The sequence below is a fragment of the Dendrobates tinctorius genome, unplaced genomic scaffold, assembly GCF_039654945.1.
Source record: "Dendrobates tinctorius isolate UK_male_01 unplaced genomic scaffold, ASM3965494v1 ptg000314l, whole genome shotgun sequence".
Taxonomy (NCBI): Eukaryota; Metazoa; Chordata; class Amphibia; order Anura; family Dendrobatidae; genus Dendrobates; species Dendrobates tinctorius.
The window spans coordinates 160,625-183,042 of NW_027361981.1; the positions used below are offsets into that span (position 1 = coordinate 160,625).

Sequence of the window (22,418 nt, forward strand, 5' to 3'; positions counted from 1 at the left end):
CACAGAAGTGTGATTGACTTTGTGTTACATTGTGTTGTTTAAGTGCTCTCTATTTTTTGAGCAGTGTGTATATATATACATACATAGTACTGTATACAAGTTTTAGGCATGTGTGGAAAAAATGCTGGAAAGTACGATTGCTTTTAAAAACAAGTGTTCGTTTATTTCTCAGTTGCTTCACTGGGGAACACAGGAAACCATGGATGTATGCTGCTGACACTAAGAATTAGTGTCCTGTTCTGTGTAACACCCGCCCCACCATTGATTGGCAGTTTTCAGCCAATCACTGATGTGGGCGGGGTTATACACATCTCAGTATCCCGAGCTCTGCTAACTGCAGCAGAGAAAACAGTAAATGTATCCTACCTCCTGCACCCAATAAACTAAGTGACACATCACTGTAATCAGAGTCTCTGTCCCTGCATCAGTCTGCTGTCAGATTACAAGCAGACTACACCCATCAGTAGAGATTAGACTAAACCATGTTAGCTTAGTAATATCTAGGGCACAGACACAGGCCAGAGGCCTACACCTGTCTCTGCTTGGGCATTTTTAAGTAATCTTTTTCTCCTTTAGACAGGGAAACAGAGAAATCTCTGTGGTCCCAACATAAGACAGCCAGAGGTCAGGCCATATCCTCTCTCGTCTGGGTGGCAGGGCTATTCCCTGGTGCAATTGGCATTTATTTACTGGTGTGGATGGTCTTTGCCCTTTCTCTCCTGCCGCTCGCCCACCCTCCAGAGAGTGACACATTGCACAGAGCGAAGAGCATTCAGGGTCCAGCATCAAGCCTCTTCAATACAAGCAAGTATATAGCCCCTGCTCTGTATCCCATTACGATGGATCGGCTCCTCATGATAATTGGCAGTGATCTGCACCATCATTTTTTTGTCCTGGTCCCCCCTATTTTTTCTCTAGGGCATCCCTAGGGCGGCACGGTGGCTCAGTGGTTAGCGCTGCAGCCTTGCAGCGCTGGGGTCCTGGGTTCGAATCCCACCAAGGACAACATCTGCAAGGAGTTTGTATGTTCTCCCCGTGTTTGCGTGGGTTTCCTCCGGGTACTCCGGTTTCCTCCCACATTCTAAAGACATACTGATAGGAAATTTAGATTGTGAGCCCCATCAGGGACAGTGATGATAATATGTGCAAATTGTAAAGCGCTGCGGAATATGTTAGCGCTATATAAAAATAAAGATTATTATTATTATTATTATTATTATCCCTTCTGCCTGTCCTCGGTGGACTCGCATCCCTGCCTTCTGCTGCTCCCATTCTCTATTTTGGCCCCATCTCACCAGCCTCCCATGTCCCTGCTGGAGCCAGCTTTCTACCTAGGCACCATTTTCTGCTGCGGCTTAGCTGGCACCTTCACGCCTCCCACGTTCCTCCGATGCTTCCGCTGATTCAGGGGCTCTAAATTAGGCAATGCAGCCCTCTAGTGTTTTTTTCCCCCTGGAGCAAGGCCTCTAAATTTAGACCTCAGCTTCTATTGCAGGCCCCCTTCTATCTTATTGGCCCTCTGGCGTTCACACTGGCTTCGCTGCAGTCTAGCCTGCTCCAGCCTGTGCCTTCCCCTTTCCTCTTCCCTAGCAGCTGCCATCTTTTTTCTGTATGCCAGTTACCGGATTCTTGCAGCCTCAGCGTGCTCTCCAGGGAGAGCATAGACCTCTTCCTCTGCTCCAGGCCCTACAGCCTCACTCACCTCCTGGCTGAAAGGAATCCTATGGATCATTCTCCACGGCCAGCACTCCATCCCAGGTAGGCTTTCCGCTCCTTCAGGGACCGACGCTCGCTGTACACAGCAGCATACAGGACCCCCCGGACACATCAGCCTGCCTGTTTGGATTCATGGCAGCTCTGGTTCCACTCTGTTTAGATGTAGCTTTTTTCCTTTAGGGGGGTTAATGTCAGTTTTTTTCCCCCTGGCAATCTGGGGTGACTGCATTGCTGCTGGGTCAGCTGATGTGGGTGGTGACCACTCCCACCGTCCTTTAAATAGTCACCTCATGCATCAGCTGACTGCCGGTGATAAAGCAACCTACAGTGACCAAGCCTGAGTGAGGAGCTCTCTGGGTGCAGTAATGCTTCTGCTGGGTTTGTTATTCCTGGTGCCTTTATTTTGCTGTGCGGTGGTTTGCAGCAGAGGAAGCTAAAAGCTAAGTGGTTATTTCCCCATCCCTTTCACATGTGTCACTGTCCTCTGTGTGGTTATATCTGCAGAGGTGAGGCTACTGCCCCTCACCGGCCAGTGCACTAGCCAGGGCAGTGTGAGGTGACAGCAAGGGACGAGGTTTCCTGACGGCGGTGGGGGGGGAAGGACCCATTTAGGGCATTAGGGGAGTGCAGGAACAGGCTCAGGTTTGAGCTCAGGGGTGTCCCTTCCTTCATTTTCCCTATTTTGTAGGGCCTTCCTCCCCCCTTTTCCATCCCATTGTTTGTGTGTGGTCCCGTCCGCTGACCGACCCCCTGTGGGGTCGCTATATATATCGTGACACTGCCTGACTTACCCCCCTGCATTATTTTGCATACGCCCCACATACCAATAATTTCAGTTTGCACCTACCACTGGGAGTCTCTATTTCACCAAATATAGATTTGGTTTACATTTCTCTCTTTCAAATCACTTTGCCTTTTGTTAATTGATAAACATGACCTATTAATACTTCTATATCTGAAAGCATGCTTAATTTTTCACAGTACTGTATATATTTGCCCAGATCAGAGCATGTGGAGAAAGCTCTGCTACAGAATATGAATGAGTTTGAGCCCATCTATTGTTGCCTATGTCCAAATAGCTGATGAAAAGTACAAATATGAGCCTAATATCAGGCCTAGTGATCAGCGTGAGAATTGCAAGATTTCTGATTTTCTGTTATTGGGGTTGTCCACTACTAGGACTTCCCCTTCTCATTCCCCATGTTTGGCCCTGTTAAAATAAAAACACCTATTCTTACCTCCCGTACCTGTGCCGTTCCAACAGTGGCAGCACTTGAGTTCCCAGGGCTTGCGTAACGACACATGAGCTCTGCTCCCAATCACCGCCGGCGTCACTGTTTCAACATCAACAGGAAATCCGGGCTGCAGCTGCTCTCACTTCCTCTTGATGTTCGATTTGTCCAATGGCGAGAAAAGGGACGCCGGCGCTGATTGGGAGCAGGGATCACGTGACATAACAACCTCACGTGAGCACCGGGAATGTGAGTGCTGACGCCGCTGGAACGGTGCCAGCACCAGAGATGAGAATAAGTGTTTTTATTTCAATGGCGCCAAATATGAGAAATGTGAAGGTTTTTTTCCAAGTAGAGGACAACCCCTTTAATAGAGATCACAAAATAGAAAATAAAAAAAACACAAATTAAGAAAAAAAAAAGTAAGTAATCAGATTTAAACATTAGGTCATTCTCTATAAGTAGTACACATTTAGTTATAGACAGGTTGTTTTTTTAACCATTTACCTTTATTTGTTCAAGGGACATCACCATGCCCACGTTACCAGTTGTCCGATATACCCGTATGGCAAACTCCACTTCCATATGGTGAAGGCAGGCACGGGCGAGCTCGTTCCAAGCCTCCTCTGTATTCAACAAGGTGCAAACTTTCCAGGAATCTGAGAATCTACATAATGAATAGGCAAACAAATCTCATCAGCCCGCTATTGTTACACTGTCCGCTATTGTTAGATACATATAGCTGTATCCTGTGTGCAACAAGTAGGAAATGATCAGACTGTGCGCTTGTCAAATGTAAGGCTCTGTGCACACGGTGCGGATTCTGCTGCGGATCTGCAGCGGATTTGGCCCTGCGGATCCGAAGCAGTACTGCAGGTGATGTACAGTACCATTATTGGCCATGTAAAAAAAAAAAAATGCTGTGCACATGCTGCGGATTTTCCCGCGCGGATTTCGTGCGGAACAAGGGTATGTGCACACGCTGTGGAATCTGCTGCGGATCTGCAGCGGTTTTGGCTCTGCGGGTACGCAGCAGATTTTGCTGCGTTGTACAGTACCTTTATTTTCTATTTAAAAAAAAAAAAAACGCAGTGCACATGCTGCGGATTTTTCCGCGCGGTTTACAATCTGCAGCATGTCAATTCTTTAGTGCAGAAAAGCTGCAGTTTCACACCTCATCCATTATGAGGTGTGAAACCGCAGGGCAAAACCGCAGATAAACCGGCAGGACTATAGTCCTGCGGATTTATCTGCGGTTTTCACTTCAAAATCCGCAGATCCAAAAAACTCTGTGTGCACATACCCCAAAAGCAGCATGTCGCTTCTTTTGCGCAGTTTTGCTGCAGTTTTTCACCTGCTCCATTCTACAAATCCGCAGGTGGAAAACAGCACAAAAAATGCACTAAATCCGCACGAAAAATGCACTAAATCCGCAGGAAAAATGCACTAAATCCGCAGGAAAAATGCAGGTCATTTGACCTGCAGATTTAGTAGAATCCGTGCGGAAAAATCCGCAGGAGAATCTGCACCGTGTGCACATAGCCTAAAACCGCATGGTAGGAGGTCCTACCCCAGATCCATGCCCATCAGCCAGCTGAATACACCATGGCACTTCAATGCGCACTGGATCTCCTTTATTACTTACGGCCGCATACATTTAGTAGTGATTATGCCTGGTAATGCAGCCGCTACCAAAAGTTTGGAGGTGTGCCAGCTAAACAATAACGACAAAGTGTTTAGTGCCGATCGGAAGGCTTGCTGTGGGTTGGACCACCACCAATAAGATTTTGACGCCTATGCTAAGGTCAGGCCAACAAAAAGCCTGAATAATCTTGATTCTTATTTTATGTTGTTTTTATTTGAAGATGCCTTAATCCCCTTATGATGTAGCAATGTGTCATTTTTTACACTTTTAATTTTTTTTTCCCTCTTCTTCCAAAAGCCATAACTTGTTTATAAAATGTAAAAGGGCTCGTTTTCTGTGGGACGGGTTGTAGTTTTAAATGAAACACTTCATTTTACGATATAATGAACTGAAAGACAGGAAAAAAAAAATTCAGCAGAACTATGGCAGTCACTGGAATACCACGACAGACAGGGGCAAGAAGATTGCAGCATCTGGTTACACGAACTCCTACACTGACTAGATATTCTTCACCATCCTATTAGCAGAGCAGGTTTTTCTTGCTCTGTCATGGCAAGGGTTAATCAGTTCTGTTTGTCTTCTAGAGCTCTCTATCATGAATTGTCTCAGCTGTTCTGTGTTGGCCACTCCCCTCTGGTATATATGCTCGCCATTGGCACTTGGGAATTGACAGCGATAGTTCTTACTGCCTGGTTAGTTGTTGGAGGACAAATTCAGTGTTTGAAGTAGGCGGTTGGAGAGTTTTTCTGGAAATCAACGCCAGCTGTGATTTTTGACAAATCATAGCTGAAATAAACTACAAATACCATTACCCCGATTACCTCCGCACCAGGGCAATTGGGAAGAGACGGTAAAGTGTCAGAACTGGCCCATTTTATCTGATGCACCAATTTTGGGGCATCTGCGGGCTGGTATTTTTAGGCTGGGAAGGACCTAACAACGACGGACCTTCCTAGTCTGATAACAGAAGCCAGCAGCTGTCTGCTTTACCTTGGCTGGTTATCAAAAATAGGGAAGACCTAAAGTCTTTTTTTCATCAATTTATCTATTGGCTTAATACAAATACAATGTTTCAACGATATGTCCAATAATACAGAAATGGCACTTCAGGATAAGACAAAAACACTTGGTGGCAACAATTTAATGAGCTCACCATTAAGAAACGAACCAAGATATGAATAAAAAGATATTTTTTATTTGCAAAATTAGATATATTAAAAGGACCACATACCCATGATTACATCAGAACATACCCCAAAAGGGGGCAGCAGCAGGAAGAAATTCATTGATACAGTCTTTTTAGAGGTATACACAGATAAAATATAGCATGAAATATCTACCACATATTCATATATGAAATACCAATTTTAATTAGTGCCAATATAGGCATCTATCAAAAAATGATCTTATTTATAATCCAAAACCTTCATATAATCCGTGTGAAATATTCATCAGCATATCCTCTTTATCCCTAGATTAGGGCCTTATTAGGGAATAAACATACAGTGGTGGCCAAAAGTATTGACACCCCTGCAATTCTGTCAGATAATACTCAGTTTCTTCCTGAAAATGATTGCAAACACAAATTCTTTTGTATTATTATCTTCATTTAATTTGTCTTAAATGAAAACACACAAAAGAGAATGAAGCAAAAAGCAAAACATTGATCATTTCACACAAAACTCCAAAAATGGGCCAGACAAAAGTATTGGCACCCTCAGCCAAATACTTGGTTGCACAACCTTTAGCCAAAATAACTGCGACCAACCGCTTCCAATAACCATCAATGAGTTTCTTACAATGCTCTGCTGGAATTTTAGACCATTCTTCTTTGGCAAACTGCTCCAGGTCCCTGATATTTGAAGGGTGCCTGCTCCAAACTGCCATTTTTAGATCTCTCCACAGGTGTTTTATGGGATTCAGGTCTGGACTCATTGCTGGCCACCTTAGAAGTCTCCAGTGCTTTCTCTCAAACCATTTTCTAGTACTTTTTGAAGTGTGTTTTGGGTCATTGTCCTGCTGGAAGACCCATGACCTCTGAGGGAGACCCAGCTTTCTCACACTGGGCCCTACATTATGCTGCAAAATTTGTTGGTAGTCTTCAGACTTCATAATGCCATGCAGTCCAGTGCCAGAGGCAACAAAGTAACCCCAAAACATCAGGGAACCTCCACCATGTTTGACTGTAGGGACCGTGTTTTTTTCTTTGAATGCCTCTTTATTTCTCCTGTAAACTCTATGTTGATGCCTTTGCCCAAAAAGCTCTACTTTTCTCTCATCTGACCAGAGAACATTCTTCCAAAACGTTTTAGGCTTTTTCAGGTAAGTTTTGGCAAACTCCAGCCTGCCTTTTTTATGTCTCAGGGTAAGAAGTGGGGTCTTCCTGGGTCTCCTACCATACAATCCCATTTCATTCAGACGCCGACAGATAGTACGGGTTGACACTGTTGTACCCTCGGACTGCAGGGCAGCTTGAACATGTTTGGATGTTAGTCGAGGTTCTTTATCCAACATCTGCACAATCTTGCGTTGAAATCTCTTGTCAATTTTTCTTTTCCATCCACATCTAGGGAGGTTAGCCACAGTGCCATGGGCTTTAAACTTCTTGATGACACTGCACATGGTAGACAGAGGAACATTCAGGTCTTTGGAGATGGACTTGTAGCCTTGAGATTGCTCATGCTTCCTCACAATTTGGTTTCTCAAGTCCTCAGACAGTTCTTTGGTCTTCTTTCTTTTCTCCATGCCCAATGTGGTACACACAAGGACACAGGACAGAGGTTGAGTCAACTTTAATCCATGTCATCTGGCTGCAAGTGTGATTTAGTTATTGCCAACACCTGTTAGGTGCCACAGGTAAGTTACAGGTGCTGTTAATTACACAAATTAGAGAAGCATCACATGATTTTTCGAACAGTGCCAATACTTTTGTCCACCCTCTTTTTTATGTTTGGTGTGGAATTATATCCAATTTGGCTTTAGGACAATTCTTTTTGTGTTTTTTCATTTAAGACAAATTAAATGAAGATAATAATACCAAAGAATTTGTGTTTGCAATAATTTTCAGGAAGAAACTGAGTATTATCTGACAGAATTGCTGGGGTGTCAATACTTTTGGCCACAACTGTATAGCATCATAGAGTACTATTAATGCTTTAGGCACCCATATGCCATGCGGACTAAGCCTGCAATAAAGTCCTATTCATACCTCAATACGCAATATCTCCATATAAAGTGCGGCTAGTGCATAATAAGTCACCACAATGGGGAACTCTATGGAATAAGAGTTAAACTATTACCTAATCGAATGATGGTGACAAGTCCTGCTGTTGTCCCCTGCGCCCCGACGCGCGTTTCGCCCTACTGCTTCTTCTTGTCTTGCACGTGTAGTTTACTGTATTTGTATTAAGCCAATAGATAAATCAATGAAAAAAAAAGGCTTTAGGTCTTCCCTATTTTTGATAACCAGCCAAGGTAAAGCAGACAGCTGTTGGCTTCTATTATCAGGCTACGAAGGTCAACAATTATCAAAAATAGGTGTTAAGAATTTGTTTAGGATGTTTGTGTGATAGATGTATAGTCAGATTTGCAAAAATATGTTCAAGTTTCCACAATGTTACAGTTTGTATGTGGCTATAAAGAAACTGGCCATCAGAAAGAATACTTTATTTTGTTTCAAATATAAGGGTTGGTTAATAAATTATATGTATCCTAAAATGGTGCCACTGATAAATACAACTCATTCTGCAAAATACAAGCCCTCATATGATTAATGTGACAGTAAAAATGGAGGAAAAAAAGCTTTGAGCTCCAGACACCGAGGTATTACCAACCTACCTGCGTAGCATTAGAGTCTGTGTTAACATCGTCTTTAGTTCTTTGGGTTCCTCATCTTTGGTGTTAAGAAAGCTATGGGTGCCCAGGAATATACTGTTCAGCATTCCACTCTGAGTCTGGCATGTCAGCTCTCCATTATGTAACAGAACTGGCTTGTGACCATAAGGTAGTTTGGTGCCACCTGCCAAAATAACTCTGGAGCCTGAAACAACCAGGGAAAGATGTGTCAGGTTTTGAGAAACTCTTCTGATGTGTAGATCACTGCAATCCAGTATCAAGAATTGTAGGAATGTAGCTGCTGATGTGAGCAGCCGAAGGTCCTCAAATGCCATTACCCAGCATATATGGGGTTAATCTGCAGGTGAATAACCTTTCAAATTTGCCCGGCCACCACGACTGAAAGGCTGGCTACCGGGTGGAAAAGCATTTTATTCCTCTAGCTTTTAATGAAAGGGGTATAGTGACGCGGCTGTCAGTCATCGCCCCCCTCCTCCCCCCCCGCAGTGACTGACAGCCGGCTCCACAGTATACAGTGAGCGGCGGCTGTAAGCATGCACCAGCACTGACTGACAGCTGTCTTTGCAATGCAGAGATGGCTAATGGTAAATGTATTTTCAGTGCGGCGGCTACACGGCTTAAGAACGATATTAAATTGCAGAATAACCCCATATCTGCAGGTTATTAGCGTTTGGGGACATAACAGGTTCCTGTTAAGGCTTTTCTAGTACTCGTTTTAATGCTCTACTGAAGACACGCGTCCAACAGCATCCTAAATGAAAGTAAATCTGAACTGTCCACAAATTGCGCAGTGGAGAACATGTAACAGGACTACAAATTCCATCATGTCCTGTACATTGCGGTGTATTCTGAGGGTAGCAATAAGCTAATGTCCTTTTAATGGGATTTATGCTTCCAAATCTGAGGGCAGCAGTGGTGTGTCACTTACTGCGCTCCTTATGTGATTTTGATAAAATCCTTGTTTTATCTGCTGCAGCTGTGCTGGTCCTCTCAGTATGAGCTCCTGCTATGTAGTCCTCAATATTGAAATCCGGCTAACCCTGCATGTACCGCTACACTGTACAAAGCCAGCCAGCAAGCTGCTAATCAGTGGTGGCAGTGGGGATAGCCAGAGCACTTGAACATCAAGAACTACATAGCAGGTGTTCATCACCGAGAGGACTAGCAGAGCTGCAGCACATAAAGATGTCTTATCAAAACCACAGTAAGGAGCCCAGTAACTGACCCAGTGACAGAGTTAGGCTCTACTCCCCTTAATCTGCTGTCGGAGCAGTAAAGACTTGGTGACAGGTTCTATTTAAGATTAGAGACCATATGGTCTAAGATATATATTATGTAATACATTTGAAGGACACGCTTTATTCAGACGTTATGCCAACAAACATGAAGGCTCATTTAGTAGTTCAGAAGTCTAGTGCATACTGATTGGGGAAAAAAGGACAGGTGGAGATTTCATTTAGCAGACGTTACGCATTGAGAGTTGGTGGATATTTCAGCTGGACACACTGGCACCCAAAGGTCTGAATAATGAAATGCAATTATCTGGGTTCCAATGAATGAATAAATGAACACAGTGCTCACCGATTTGCACTGTGAAATGGTAGATGTGCTATACAAGACAATGCCACATGGATTAAGATCATCCCTGAAGAAGGAAACTGGTTTCCCAATTACCGAAACGCGTAGGATAGTTTTTTTGGTCTATGCCACTATCTATAGCTACATCGTGACGTCATTTAACGCTGTGTCCAGGAACTTTAGTGTGGAACGCAAGGATACATTTTCATTTGAGTCCGGGTCAACTAATACTACTTGCCGGAGGTTCATTTACTCCACTTACCAACTAGCTACAGACAGGCTACTACCACCAAACAATACAAAACCTCTTTCAGGTGGGTTTCTATACTATAGTGACTTTTTTCACAAACTTTTTTGCCCGTCTCTGAGGTTTTCTCTATTATATCTTCATTCTGTAGATGGTGCGGATCTGTTGGCGTTATAGCTACACATATATTCTATAGAAAGCACAGATGTGTGAATGGTGATTACAGTTCCACTCAATTGATTGCCATTTGATGGATTCATGCGTTCTACTCTGCTGCACTGTACACTGCATTGATAGAAGCGCCCGAGTGTGGTGTGGAATTCAATATGTCAGGTGCAATTCATGAATCTACACATACCTTGTATGGTGTCCTTATGAAAGACGTATGTAAACACTTTATCGTCATCGAATGCACAAAAGACGCCTTTATCCATTGCCCAGGTTTCCCATAATATTCCTTTAATAGTTGGAGAGAAATTTGGAATCTCGTATAAATTATCGTTTAGCTAGGAAAAAAACAACAACACAACTGTGAGGCATGGTGGAACATACTAGGGATATAGGACTCATTACATATTTTTACAAGAAACCATTAACATAAATGAATGGTTCTTCATATTTAATAAAAAGGTACAGTGGCTAGGGGCTGGTTTATATGGCAGACTGATCGCTGATATAACAAGTCCGTTTGCGCTCATTTTAAGGTCCTTTTATAATCCGATGCAAACTGTATGGGGGAGACTAATCATTAATACAATGGTTGTTCCAATTGTGGCTGACAATAAATTGTGGTTAGGATAGGGGTGTTTTCTAGGCCACTTACTAAGTAACAGTGGATGAGCAAGAATTTGCATGTTTATTGGCTGATCGCTGTTATGTTTGCTGAGGCCAACCATCTGGAATGAGCTTCATCAGGCATTTAACAGCCCGTGTAAAAAGGCCTTGAAGTTACTGACAGGAGATCCAACAGTGAAAAAACACTGAAATGCTGCTGATAGATTGTGTCATTGCCTATGTCTGTGGCAGCATTATATATGCCCCCTATAGTATAGTTATGTCTGCATTTACACACTACAATAAAACCAATCAAAACACCAAGAGAAAATCAAGAAACTCATGACAGAATATTGGATAGACATTTCCATCATTAGCATCTTCTCAATACCAGTGAGGAGCATTGTTATTACCCAGTGCGGGGACCTGCGAGAGCGATGCACTGGGCAGCAATGTCTTTTGCAAATGTAAATGGCACTGGAAGCATAAAACTTACATTTACCGATCAACCAATAATGATGATTTTTGCAAACGCAAAGGAAAGCATTATTTATACAAGAGCACGGTGGCTCAGTGGTTAACACTGTTGCTTTGCAGAGTTGGGATCCTGGGTTCAAATCCCACCAAGCACAACATCTGCAAGGAGTTTGTATGTTCTCCCCGTGTTTGCGTGGATTTCCTTCCACACACCAAAGACATAGTGATAGGGAATTTACATTGTGAGCACTAATGGGGACAGTGATGATGTCTGTAGAGCACTGTGTAAGTAAGTGGCGCTGTACAAGCAGGTAAATAAGAATAAATGCAACTAGCAAGTAGGAGTCATTTAATACTTACTGGACAATAGACAAAGCCTTCAGTCTTCTCATCAATTATAATCAACCTGGTCCCAGATGCATCAGGAAATATCTTCTTCACGCTGACCGGGTGCCGATATTCATTCACATACTGCCAATCTTCCAGGTAGAAGTACTTCACTAGTCCGGTCTGAACACAAAGCACAAATAGATTGGAGTCGTTTCTATAACTGATCATAGACGTGACTGTCAAAGTTAACAATCGGACTGAATTTACATTACTTACAATCACCGTCAGTTTTGATAAATGAAAAAATTTTTTAGTCTTTAAAAAGATCACTATTAAAGGGGATATTCGGGACCAGAGGCAACTACCTGCCTGCTGTACTCGGTGCCAGTCACTGACCGCTCCTGCCAGAGATTCAGCTGCTCCATGTCAACAGAGCAGCAGTTTCTCTTCCTGTTGACAGGGCGCTACTACTGGTGTCATGCTGATTGACAGCCGGATGTCCCCAATTAGGCAGCAGAGAGACGGCTGTTAATTAACATGACAACAGTAGTCCCGCCTGGTCAACAGGAAGACAAACTGCTTCTCTGTTTGATAGGGAGTTGCTGAATCTCTGGCAGGAGCGGTCCTTGACCGATGCTGGGTACAACAGAGAGGTAGTGGCTTCTGTTAGCAATTACATGCCTTTTTTTTTTAAGTCACGGATATCTCCTTTAATATAAAAAAATGAGAATTATCCAGGTATACGTATATCTTTCAGCTGCCCTGTAGTATCTAGCTGGTAAATGTTCATTTACGGTATTTCTTACTTATATCTGTAAGTATTTGTACTTAATGACATGAACTTACATTGGTGCCATAAATAAGGAAATCTCCAGTCAGGGCATGGCACAAAATCCGATACTTCTCATCTGTGGATGGAAACAGACGGGTCTCCCTTTCTTCTTGTGAATCAAGAGGTTCGTTCTCAATCTGCGGAGAGTGATACGTCAAATTGGACGTTTCGCAAAAATATTGCAACTTTTGTCATTTGCACCCCAATCCCGGCCAGCTATGCCAGTATTGGCGGAGCATGGGTGGGACTTGCAGGAAGGGGCATTTATTTTGGCGCATTTTTCTCCAGCGCACTCTTCATAAGTCAGGTGTACCAAATGACAGTCTTGATGAATCAGGGCCAATACATTCAACATGATATATCCACATTAAAGGGGTTGTCCGGCCTTAGGCTACAAGTCTGCAGTCACTATGAGCACTGTGAGGATTCTTAGGTGCCGGCGTCAGGAGCGAGCGGCTATGTGACCGCAAGAAAGTATACTTCCAACCACATTCCTACTAGACTGTCTGGTCTCACTCTACACGCCTGCATTGAGGCCGCACACGTCTAGTGTGCACATCACCTAATGTTTGCAAATCACATACTCATAATACAGCACAGTACAAAAAGAGGACTTGAAAAACCTCCAATAATGAGAACAGCAATAGAACAACAAGGTTTACCCGTACAGGCCTCCAAACAAATGCACTATCAGGGTGTACTGTGCTGTATTATTATTATTTAGTGTTAGGTACCCGTAAGCGTGGAGATCTTTGACGTAGGTTACGGGCTCACGTATTTTGGCCAAAATATTAACCAATACTCCACATTTTTATAAAAGATATATTTAAATATTTTTTAAAATGTGTTTTTTGCACTTTTTATTCAGGGTGCAGTTGGGCTCATTTGGTCTTGTAAACTGCGGTGTCTGTTTTCCACACGGCATGCATTTGTTAGCGCTGGGCAGCCCGCCTGAACTAATAGAAGGGTGTTGGTACTAGGCTGGCCTGGACGCTGTGCATGGCCTTAGTGTGAACAGCGCCGCATACAAGTTGTTTTTGTGCATCAACATACCAGGCAATCGCCCCCTCCATGTATTGGTAGGCTGGAGCAGTTGCTTGATTGGTATTTTTGCACCTGTGTTGCCATCTTTATATGGGTCCACTGCACCCCGATAGTGCATTTGTTTGGAGGCCTGTACGGGTAAACCTTGTTGTTCTATTGCTGTTCAAATCACATACTCGCAGTCAGGTACCCAACACCAGCACCGGGGAATCGTCACAGCGCTTAATGCACAGGATGTGAGGATTGACAAGTCTGCAGTCACATAGACCAAGGCCAGACAACCCCTTCAAGTCACCATGACAAATATCTGACCTAGGTAAATAAATTATACCTTTCATGTAGTTCATGACACAGGAGGTTTCGCAACACATGAAAGGTTATAGTTTATGCTTTGTAACCCAAATTTGGACATTAGAACATTTATCAAGAAGATGCCTAATCACTGCTGATCTGTGCACTCCACTCAGCATTAAAAATGATGGGCACCTTTGGGGGCAATTCATTTTGTAACCTAAATGCATGTATTTTGGGTTGAAAATAAATTTTTGTAATGGAAAAATTTTGCGCTGTCAGGATTTTACGTCTGTTTGCTCCCCTGCTCATTGCAGGCTGCAGAATAGGAGTAACTAACAATCTGTCAGCGAGCTCAGTCCGATAGGGCAAGTGTACCTCTTGTTGGGGTCTTTTACTGGACTCTTCTCAGCTGATTTATGGCCACAGAGCACATCAAAGTAGAGCTGAACTTTGATGTGGTCATTAGTGATTAGGACAATGCTCGTTACTCAAGTTTACCCAGGGTGCTCAGATACGCACCAAGTACTGCGGGTGCGCAAGTGACATGTTAAGAGTCCCGGCCCCTCATATTTCACAGCCACAAAAGATGCGGGGATTGCCTGCCATATACGAGCAACCCTAGCATGTTTTGTGGCTGTCTAACAGTAGGCTCAGGACTCTAACATGTCACATTACCACCCGCGATACTCCATGTATACCCGAGCACCCTAGACAAGCTCAAGTAACGAGCACTTGACACCAGTAGTCATAAGTCAGCTGAGAAGAGTTCAGTAAAGGAGAAATAAAATAGTTATATACTACCTGTCAGAATGGGCTCACTGATGAATCCTTAGTTAACTCATTCTGCAGCCAGCAATAGACGTGGCAACAAAGGGGTGTAAATACGAAACAATGCATTTTTTTTTTCTTAACTCAACTTTTTTTTTTTTTTTTTTAAATTAATATCCAATAATCTATGCAAAAGTGAAATATTCCGTTTTGTAACACACATGCACAGCATTGCCCCTATAGCTCATCCTGGAGCTACTGAGAACTCTTTAATGCTTCTCCGGCAAACACCTCATATAAGTAATTAACCCCTTTCAGGCCCCACTCTTGAAAGTCTTCTAACTCATTCATTTTCCAAAAATATGGCTTTTACCATAGTGCCATAAATTGTGTGCATCCTTGTAGATCTAACAGTTTCTTGCTAGCCCATTACATTTTATGAAAAATTGCAACATCTTTAATGAAGCCCAATTACAAAAAAGGAGATTTTTGTGTACTCACCGTAAAATCTCTTTCTCTTAGCCTCTAATTGGGGTCCACAGAACCATGGGTGTTATGCTGCTGTCCACTAGGAGGCGACACTATGCATAATCTAAAAAGATTAACTATGGCTCCTCCTCTGCAGTATACACCCCTGGACGGCGTCAGCCTTCTCCAGTTTTGTGCAAAAGCATTAGGAGGAACATAACAGAAACAACATAACCATGCCTGTAAGAAGGCCACTCTGTACGAGCTCAAAGAACAATATGAGAACTCAACCGTAACAACGGCCTGTAAGGTCAACAGGGTGGGAGCTGTGTCCCCCAATTAGAGGCTAAGAGAAAGAGATTTTACGGTGAGTACACAAAAATCTCCTTTACTGTCGCCTCATTGGGGGACACAGAACCATGGGACGTCCCAAAGCAGTCCCTGGGTGGGAAGCAATGGACGAATATTGTGCTAGCAGGTCCCTAAACTTGGGGCATTGCCGCCTGCAGAACCCGTCTACCCAGGCTCGCATCTGCTGAGGACTGGGTATGAACACTGTAGTGTTTCGTAAACGTGTGTAGGCTAGTCCAAGTGGCAGCCTTACACACTTGTTGTGCCGAAGCCTGGTGCCGAATGGCCCAGGAGGCCCCTACTGCCCGCGTAGAGTGTGCCGTGATAGCGGACGGAAGAGGAGAGTTGTTAAGGCGGTAAGCCTCTTGTATGGTGGACTTGATCCATCTGGCAAGGGTAGCTTTGGAAGCCGACAGACCCTTGCGAACGCCTTCCGGAAGAAGGAAAAGGGAATCAGACTTCCGGAAGGGTGCAGTCCTAGACACGTATATCCGCAATGCCCTGACGAGGTCAAGTGTATGCAGAGCCTTTTCCACTCTATAAACCGGAACCGGGCAAAGGGACGGCAGTGAAATTCTCCTCATTGAGGTGGAAGTTGGACACAACCTTCGTAAGGAAGGATGGTACCGTACGGAGAACCACCTTGTCCTGGTGAAAAGCTAGGAAGGGCCGTCTGCAGGAGAGTGCTGACAATTCAGACACCCTGCGTAGCGAGGTGATTGCCACCAGAAAAACCACCTTCTGTGACAGAATGCGGAGTGGGACTTCCTTAAGGGGTTCGAAAGGTGGTGCCTGCAATGCTGTCAGGACCAGGTTGAGGTCCCACGTTTCCAGTGGACGTCTGTAGGGGGGAGCTAATCGGGAAACTCCCTGGAGAAAAGTCCTTACTTGCGGCTTGTTAGCAATACGCCTTTGGAAAAACATTGAAAGCGCTGACACCTGGCTCTTAAGCGAGCCTAGGGATAGCCTGGCGTCCAGGCCCGATTGAAGTAAACCAAGTACCTTTGAGAGGGAATAAGGGAGTGGGACCTGTCCGCGAGATTCGCACCAGGTAAAGAAAGCTCTCCAGGTACGGTAATAGATCTTGGCGGAGGCTGGCTTCCTTGCACTGATCATGGTCGTAATGACGTCCGGTGAGAGCCCTGCCTGGGTTAGAACCCAGGTCTCAAGGGCCACGCCGTCAAATTGAGAGCCCCCAAGTTCTGATGGTAGAACGGACCTTGTGACAGAAGGTCGTGACGGTCGGGGAGACGCCAGGTACCATGTACGTCTGGGCCAGTCCGGCGCGATCAGGATGGTTGGAACTCCCTCTTGTTTGATCTTCCTCACGACTCTGGAGATCAGGGGGAGGGGTGGAAAAATGTACAGGAGCTGGAACTGGGTCTAGTCCTGAACCAGGGTATCCGCTCCGAGCGACCGCGGGTCGCGTGTCCTGGCCATGAAATTGGAGACCTTGGCATTGAGGTGGGATGCCATTAGGTCCACGTCCGGGGTCCCCCAGCGATGGCAGATCTGGTGAAAAATTTCAGGATGGAGAGACCACTCCCCCCCGAGTCCATTCCTTGTCTGCTGAGGAAGTCGGCTTCCCAGTTGTCCACATCCGGAATGTGGACTGCAGAGAGTACCGACCTCGTGTCTTCCGCCCAGTGGAGGATATGAGCCACTTCTCTCATCGCATGGGTACTGCGGGTTCCGCCTTGGTGATTCACATATGCCACCGCCGTGGCATTATCCGACTGTATCCTGATATGAGAGGCTGCCAGAAAGTGATGAAAGGCTCTCAATGCCAGGAGGATGGCCCGAATTTCCAGGATGTTGATCGGCAAGGTCGCTTCCACTGGTGACCACTTGCCTTGTGCCCTGTGATGTAGGTGCACCGCACCCCAACCTGTCAGGCTTGCATTGGTGGTCAGAACCTTCCAATGACCTGAGAAAAAGGATTTTCCCCTTGCAAGCGAAGTTGGCTTGAGCCACCAGTGTAGGGACCTCCTGGTTGACGATGTTAGCCGGAACTCCCTGTCGATGGAGAAAGGATTCCTGTCTCCCAGGGCCTGAGGATGGCTAGTTGAAGACACCTGAGGTGAAACTGGGCAAATGGTACCGCCTCCATTGCTGCTGCCATCCTGCCAAGGACTCTCATGGCAAACAGGAGAGATCGGGGGGATTGCGGAGGAGTATGCGAACTCCCAGACGGAGAGCCAGTGCCTTGTCCCTGGGAAGGAGCACCAGCACCTTGGAGGTGTCGAATAGCATCCCCAGGAAGGTCAGGGACTGACTCGGGGTAGTCGCTGACTTTTGTAGGTTGACTAACCAGCTCAGGCGACTCAGAGTGTCGATTGTGATTGAGACGCTGACCTCGCAGTCCTTGAAGTTGGAGGCCTTGATGAGAAGGTCGTCCAGGTATGGAACGACTACAATGCCTCTGGAGTGTAGAATGTCCATGGTGGCTGCCATGATCTTGGTAAACGTTCTGGGAGCCGTGGCGAGTCCGAACGGGAGAGCCACGAACTGGTAGTGGTCCTGGTTGATCGCGAACCTGAGAAATCTTTGATGGGCGGGAGCAATTGGTATATGCAGGTATGCGTCTTGTATGTCTATGGAGGCGAGATATTCTGCCTGCTCCATGGACGCAATGATGGACCGAAGGGACTCCATGCGAAAATGACGAACCTGTACATATTTGTTGAGTTGTTTTAGGTCTAGTATGGGCCGGACGCTGCCTCCTTTCTTGGGGACTACGAATAGATTGGAGTAGAACCCTCGGAAGCGTTCGGTCGCGGGAACGGGTACTACGACTCCTGCTTGAAGGAGAGAAGAGACCGCTTGGTGGAAGGCACGAGCCTTGTCTGGCGGTTTTGGTGGAACAGAGAGGAAGAACCGGTTCGGTGGACTGGAAGTGAACTCTATCTTGTATCCGGAAGATACTATTTCCCTGACCCACCTGTCTTCTGTAATAGGCAGCCAGACTTGCTGAAAGAGTATAAGTCGTCCGCCTACTGGTGGGGTGTCTTCCGGAGTTCGTGAGTCATGATGAAGCGAAATTCTGAGGTTTTACTCCTTTGGGCTTTGCCTGGCCTGCTTTCGACTGCCAGGTCCTGTCTGGCCTCTGCACCGCCCGTGGGTTGTCCCTGCGTGGAGAGCGGTTACGATTTTGTGCTGGGCGCGAGACGGACCAGCCCGAAGAATTCCGAAAGGATAGGAATCATGTTTGGTTATGCCATTTAAACGTGCGCTTAGGTTTTAGTTGAGGGAGAGAGGTACTCTTACCCCCAGTGGCGTTGGATATCATTGTGTCCAACTTTTCACCGAAAAGCCGTCCACTGAGGTACGGGAGATGCGTGAGGGACTTCTTCGAGGCCACATCCGCTTTCCATTCCCACAGCCAGAGGATACGCCGAATTGTTATGGCGTTTGCTGCTATCCCCGCTACACCTCTTGCGGAATCCAGGGCTGCATGAAGCATGTAATCTGCTATTTGAACGGCTTGGTCCGACAGCTCAGGATTTGACGCTTGGAGGCCAGCTTGCAATTTTTTGGCCCAAGCCAGAATGGCCTTGGCTGCCCAAACTGAAGCGAATGCGGGGGCCAGGGAGTCCCCTGCCGCTTCGAAAACTGAATGAGCCATGTGTTCTACCTGCCGGTCTGATGCGTCCCTGAGGGTTGAGCTATCTGGCAGTGAGAAGGGTCTGTGCTGCTAGCCTAGAGACTGGGGGGTCCACTTCGGGTGGGTCTGTCCACTGTTTGGTGTCCTTTTGTGGGAAGGGGTACCTAGTCTCTAAATATTTGCGATTGGTGAATTTCTTCTCAGGCTGCGAAAACTGCTTGGTAAGGATCGCCTGAAATTCCAGGTGGTTAGAGAAGACCTTAGGTGGTTTCAGAACACCTTCAAAGCAAATCTTATGTTCTGGGGCTTCCGGGGTTGGATTGGAAATGTCCAGCACCCGATGGATGGAAGAGATTATGTCCTCAACTAGCGTTGTATTGCTAGGGGGACAAAGGACCAGAGACCTTTCCGTTTCGTTGTCTGAGTCGGAGTCACAGATGCCTTCCGAATCCTGCGTATCGCTGAGGCGTTCCCTGGGGGGTGAGCTGGGGCAGAGGTCTCCTGTAGTCGGGGGTCGCTGTGGAGATGTGCGTTGTCTGTCTCTGGTAGGGGACGGTCTAGTTGACCTGGAACTACGGTGTCTCTCCCTAGAGGGGGATGACCGTGTGCTATGGGATGACACAGAGGAACGCGACGTGTGGGTCCGCTTACGTCTGGGAGACCCAGAAACGGCCTGTCCCTGAGTGGAGCTGTCCCTTTGCTGGGTAACGCTCATAGCCGAGACATGACCCTGCAGAGCCTGGAGTAACGTGGAGGTTAGGATATCTATGGACTGCGTCAAAAGACTGCGACATCTGGGTAGCCCATTCCGGCGTGGTAGCATCCGCTGAAGCATTGGTAGGAGCCTCTTGGGGTTCTGACCCAGTATTCTGGATACAGTCCCGACAGTGGGGGTACATGCTGCCACTGGGGAGAGTGGTTTTGCAGGCTGTGCAGAATGCATAAAAGCAGTCCTGCCTGGTTCTCTTGTACCTTGAGCCCGGCATAGTGCGCAGAGCGTGGAAGGGCAGGCTATGGGAGAGCCCTACAGGGGTGGATATGCAGGGGAAACTTATGGGAGAGCCTAACAGGGAATCCGAATTCACAGCCGAGCAAAAAACTCGAGCTGTGATCTTACCCCACCAGTGTGCCCCTAGGTCCAGCGCGGAAGATCCACAGTCCTGTGCCCCCCGGAGACTGGCTGGCATGGTGCTCTGCTGATGCCTGCGTCAGAAATGGCCGCCGAGAGGATGAGGAGGGAGAAGAAGGGGCAGAGAGCTGAGAAAGAGCGCGCAGAGATGTGTAAAAACGCGCCCTTTCTGCCTCGATCCGCCCCTTCTATGACACTATAGAGTGTCATATTTGTCATCCGGGGGGGGGGGGGGGTGGAGAGGAGGCGGCGACCTAAGCTACTCCGAAGCTGCGGCCTTAATTAGATATCGATGCCCAGAAAGGGTTCCAGGCCGGCGCGGTATTCTGGAAGGGGGTCGGATCTTAACCGGACCCCCCCGGATTGGAAGGCAGGCTAGCGGTGGGGCCACAATCGGAAGCGGGGCCCTGTGATGGGTCCCCCTGAGGTGCTATGGAGCTGGTGCTGCCGCAGACAGGGGCGCAGGGAGCCCTGTCTCTGTATGTGCCTTGCCTGCCTGCACTCCCCCCCGGCCCCGACAGGAGTCCACAGCTGGGCTGGGGTCCCTGGATACAGTGCGCTGCAGATTACCGAAGTACAGGCCCTACCTGAGGCGTCTCAACCTAATACCCCCAGAGGGGGATTAGTGAGGGTGCTGCTGTCACCATCAGGGGGCTTCTTCCTCGCCTCAACATCAACCCAAGACCAAAAGGAACTGGGGAAGAAGGGGGGGTCTCAACTTCGAGCCAGCACCCGCAGGACTGGGGAAGGAGCGACATGGGGAACGGCCATCTCTACTTCAACCAGGCACCCCATAATAGGGGGCCGAGGAAGGAGCCATGGCGGGAGTCTCACAGGAGACCCGCTTTTCTTCATCTGTCATCCGGGAAAAAAACGGACTGAAAAAAAAATTTTTTTAGGTGTGCCTCCTTGCGACACTAAGCAAAAACTGGAGAAGGCTGACGACGTCCAGGGGTGTATACTGCAGAGGAGCCATAGTTAATCTTTTTCAGATTATGCATAGTGTCGCCTCCTAGTGGACAGCAGCATAACACCCATGGTTCTGTGTCCCCCAATGAGGCGACAGAGTAATTATTTTTTTTTTTAGGTCAAAATATATGTAGTTACAATAAACCAAAAAAAAAAAAAATGCCTCCAAAAGTGTCCACATCCTTAACCAAGAACACACTATAGCCTTTACAAATCTCCCATACACGATCAGTATTGGGTGCACATACTAAGGATAGGTATCTCCTGTAGATACACCGGGATCCGTACCATGTGAAGCTGCACTTTGCCCTCAAACAGAGCAGCTGCATAGTCTGAATTGAGGCACATGCTGGCGACAGTCCCCAAGTATTCCATATCCTTCAGCCTCTCAACACCTGCAGGAAAGAAATCAGAAAAAAATGCCAATTCTACTATTTTAGATACCCTTGACAAAGCTGAAGTTGGGGTGAAACAAGGAGTGCAACACATTTTCTGGGCCAAAAGAGACACTGTCGCACTCAACCCATCCCAAAAGCTGCAATAATAATAATAACAACAATAACAATAATATTTCTATAGCGCCAACATATTCCGGCACTTTACAATGAAGCGGGGACTTGTACAGACAATAAAGACATTACAAAGTAACAGATAGATCCCCAGTTACAGGAGAAGTGAGGGTCCTGATCGCAAGCTTACACTTTATAAGGTAATAGGGGGGCACAATAGGCAGAACGTGCTTGTCATTTACGGTCCAACCATCATAATAAATAAAGGTTTCATATAAATCTGCATTATCCGGTCATCAGCCGGTATCTACAGTAAGTGCAGCTATCGTCTGCTTTTGGGATCATGGAGGGTGTGGAGACAGATGAATAGGAAGGAGAAGATTATGATTAAGATTTAGAAGGGGGGGACAAGGGAGAGTTTGGCTGGTGCTTTGAGATGATAGGGCTGTCAAAACGGATGTGTTTCTAAAGCACAGGGGAGCTAGGTATTAGTTGGATCATCTGGGATAGCGCATTCCAGAACACTAGTGCAGCACGAGAGAAGTCTTGGAGACGGAGATGCGAGGTTTAGATTAGGGAGGATGTTAGTCCTAAAT

General features: G+C 46.3%; 1 protein-coding gene across 2 annotated transcripts in view; it reads right to left on the bottom strand.

Annotated features, from left to right (window-relative positions):
• Positions 1 to 22,418, bottom strand: part of WDR19 (WD repeat domain 19) — a 107,658-nt gene that overhangs the window by 48,359 nt on the left and 36,881 nt on the right. For both annotated transcript variants that reach the window (XM_073561079.1, XM_073561080.1), the window contains exons 13-18: positions 21,602 to 21,708; positions 12,701 to 12,823; positions 11,885 to 12,034; positions 10,632 to 10,779; positions 8,431 to 8,632; positions 3,456 to 3,615 (exon numbers count right to left, since the gene is read on the bottom strand). In XM_073561079.1, coding sequence (XP_073417180.1) covers positions 3,456 to 3,615; positions 8,431 to 8,632; positions 10,632 to 10,779; positions 11,885 to 12,034; positions 12,701 to 12,823; positions 21,602 to 21,708 — 890 coding nt within the window. The remainder of the gene's footprint in view (positions 1 to 3,455; positions 3,616 to 8,430; positions 8,633 to 10,631; positions 10,780 to 11,884; positions 12,035 to 12,700; positions 12,824 to 21,601; positions 21,709 to 22,418) is intronic.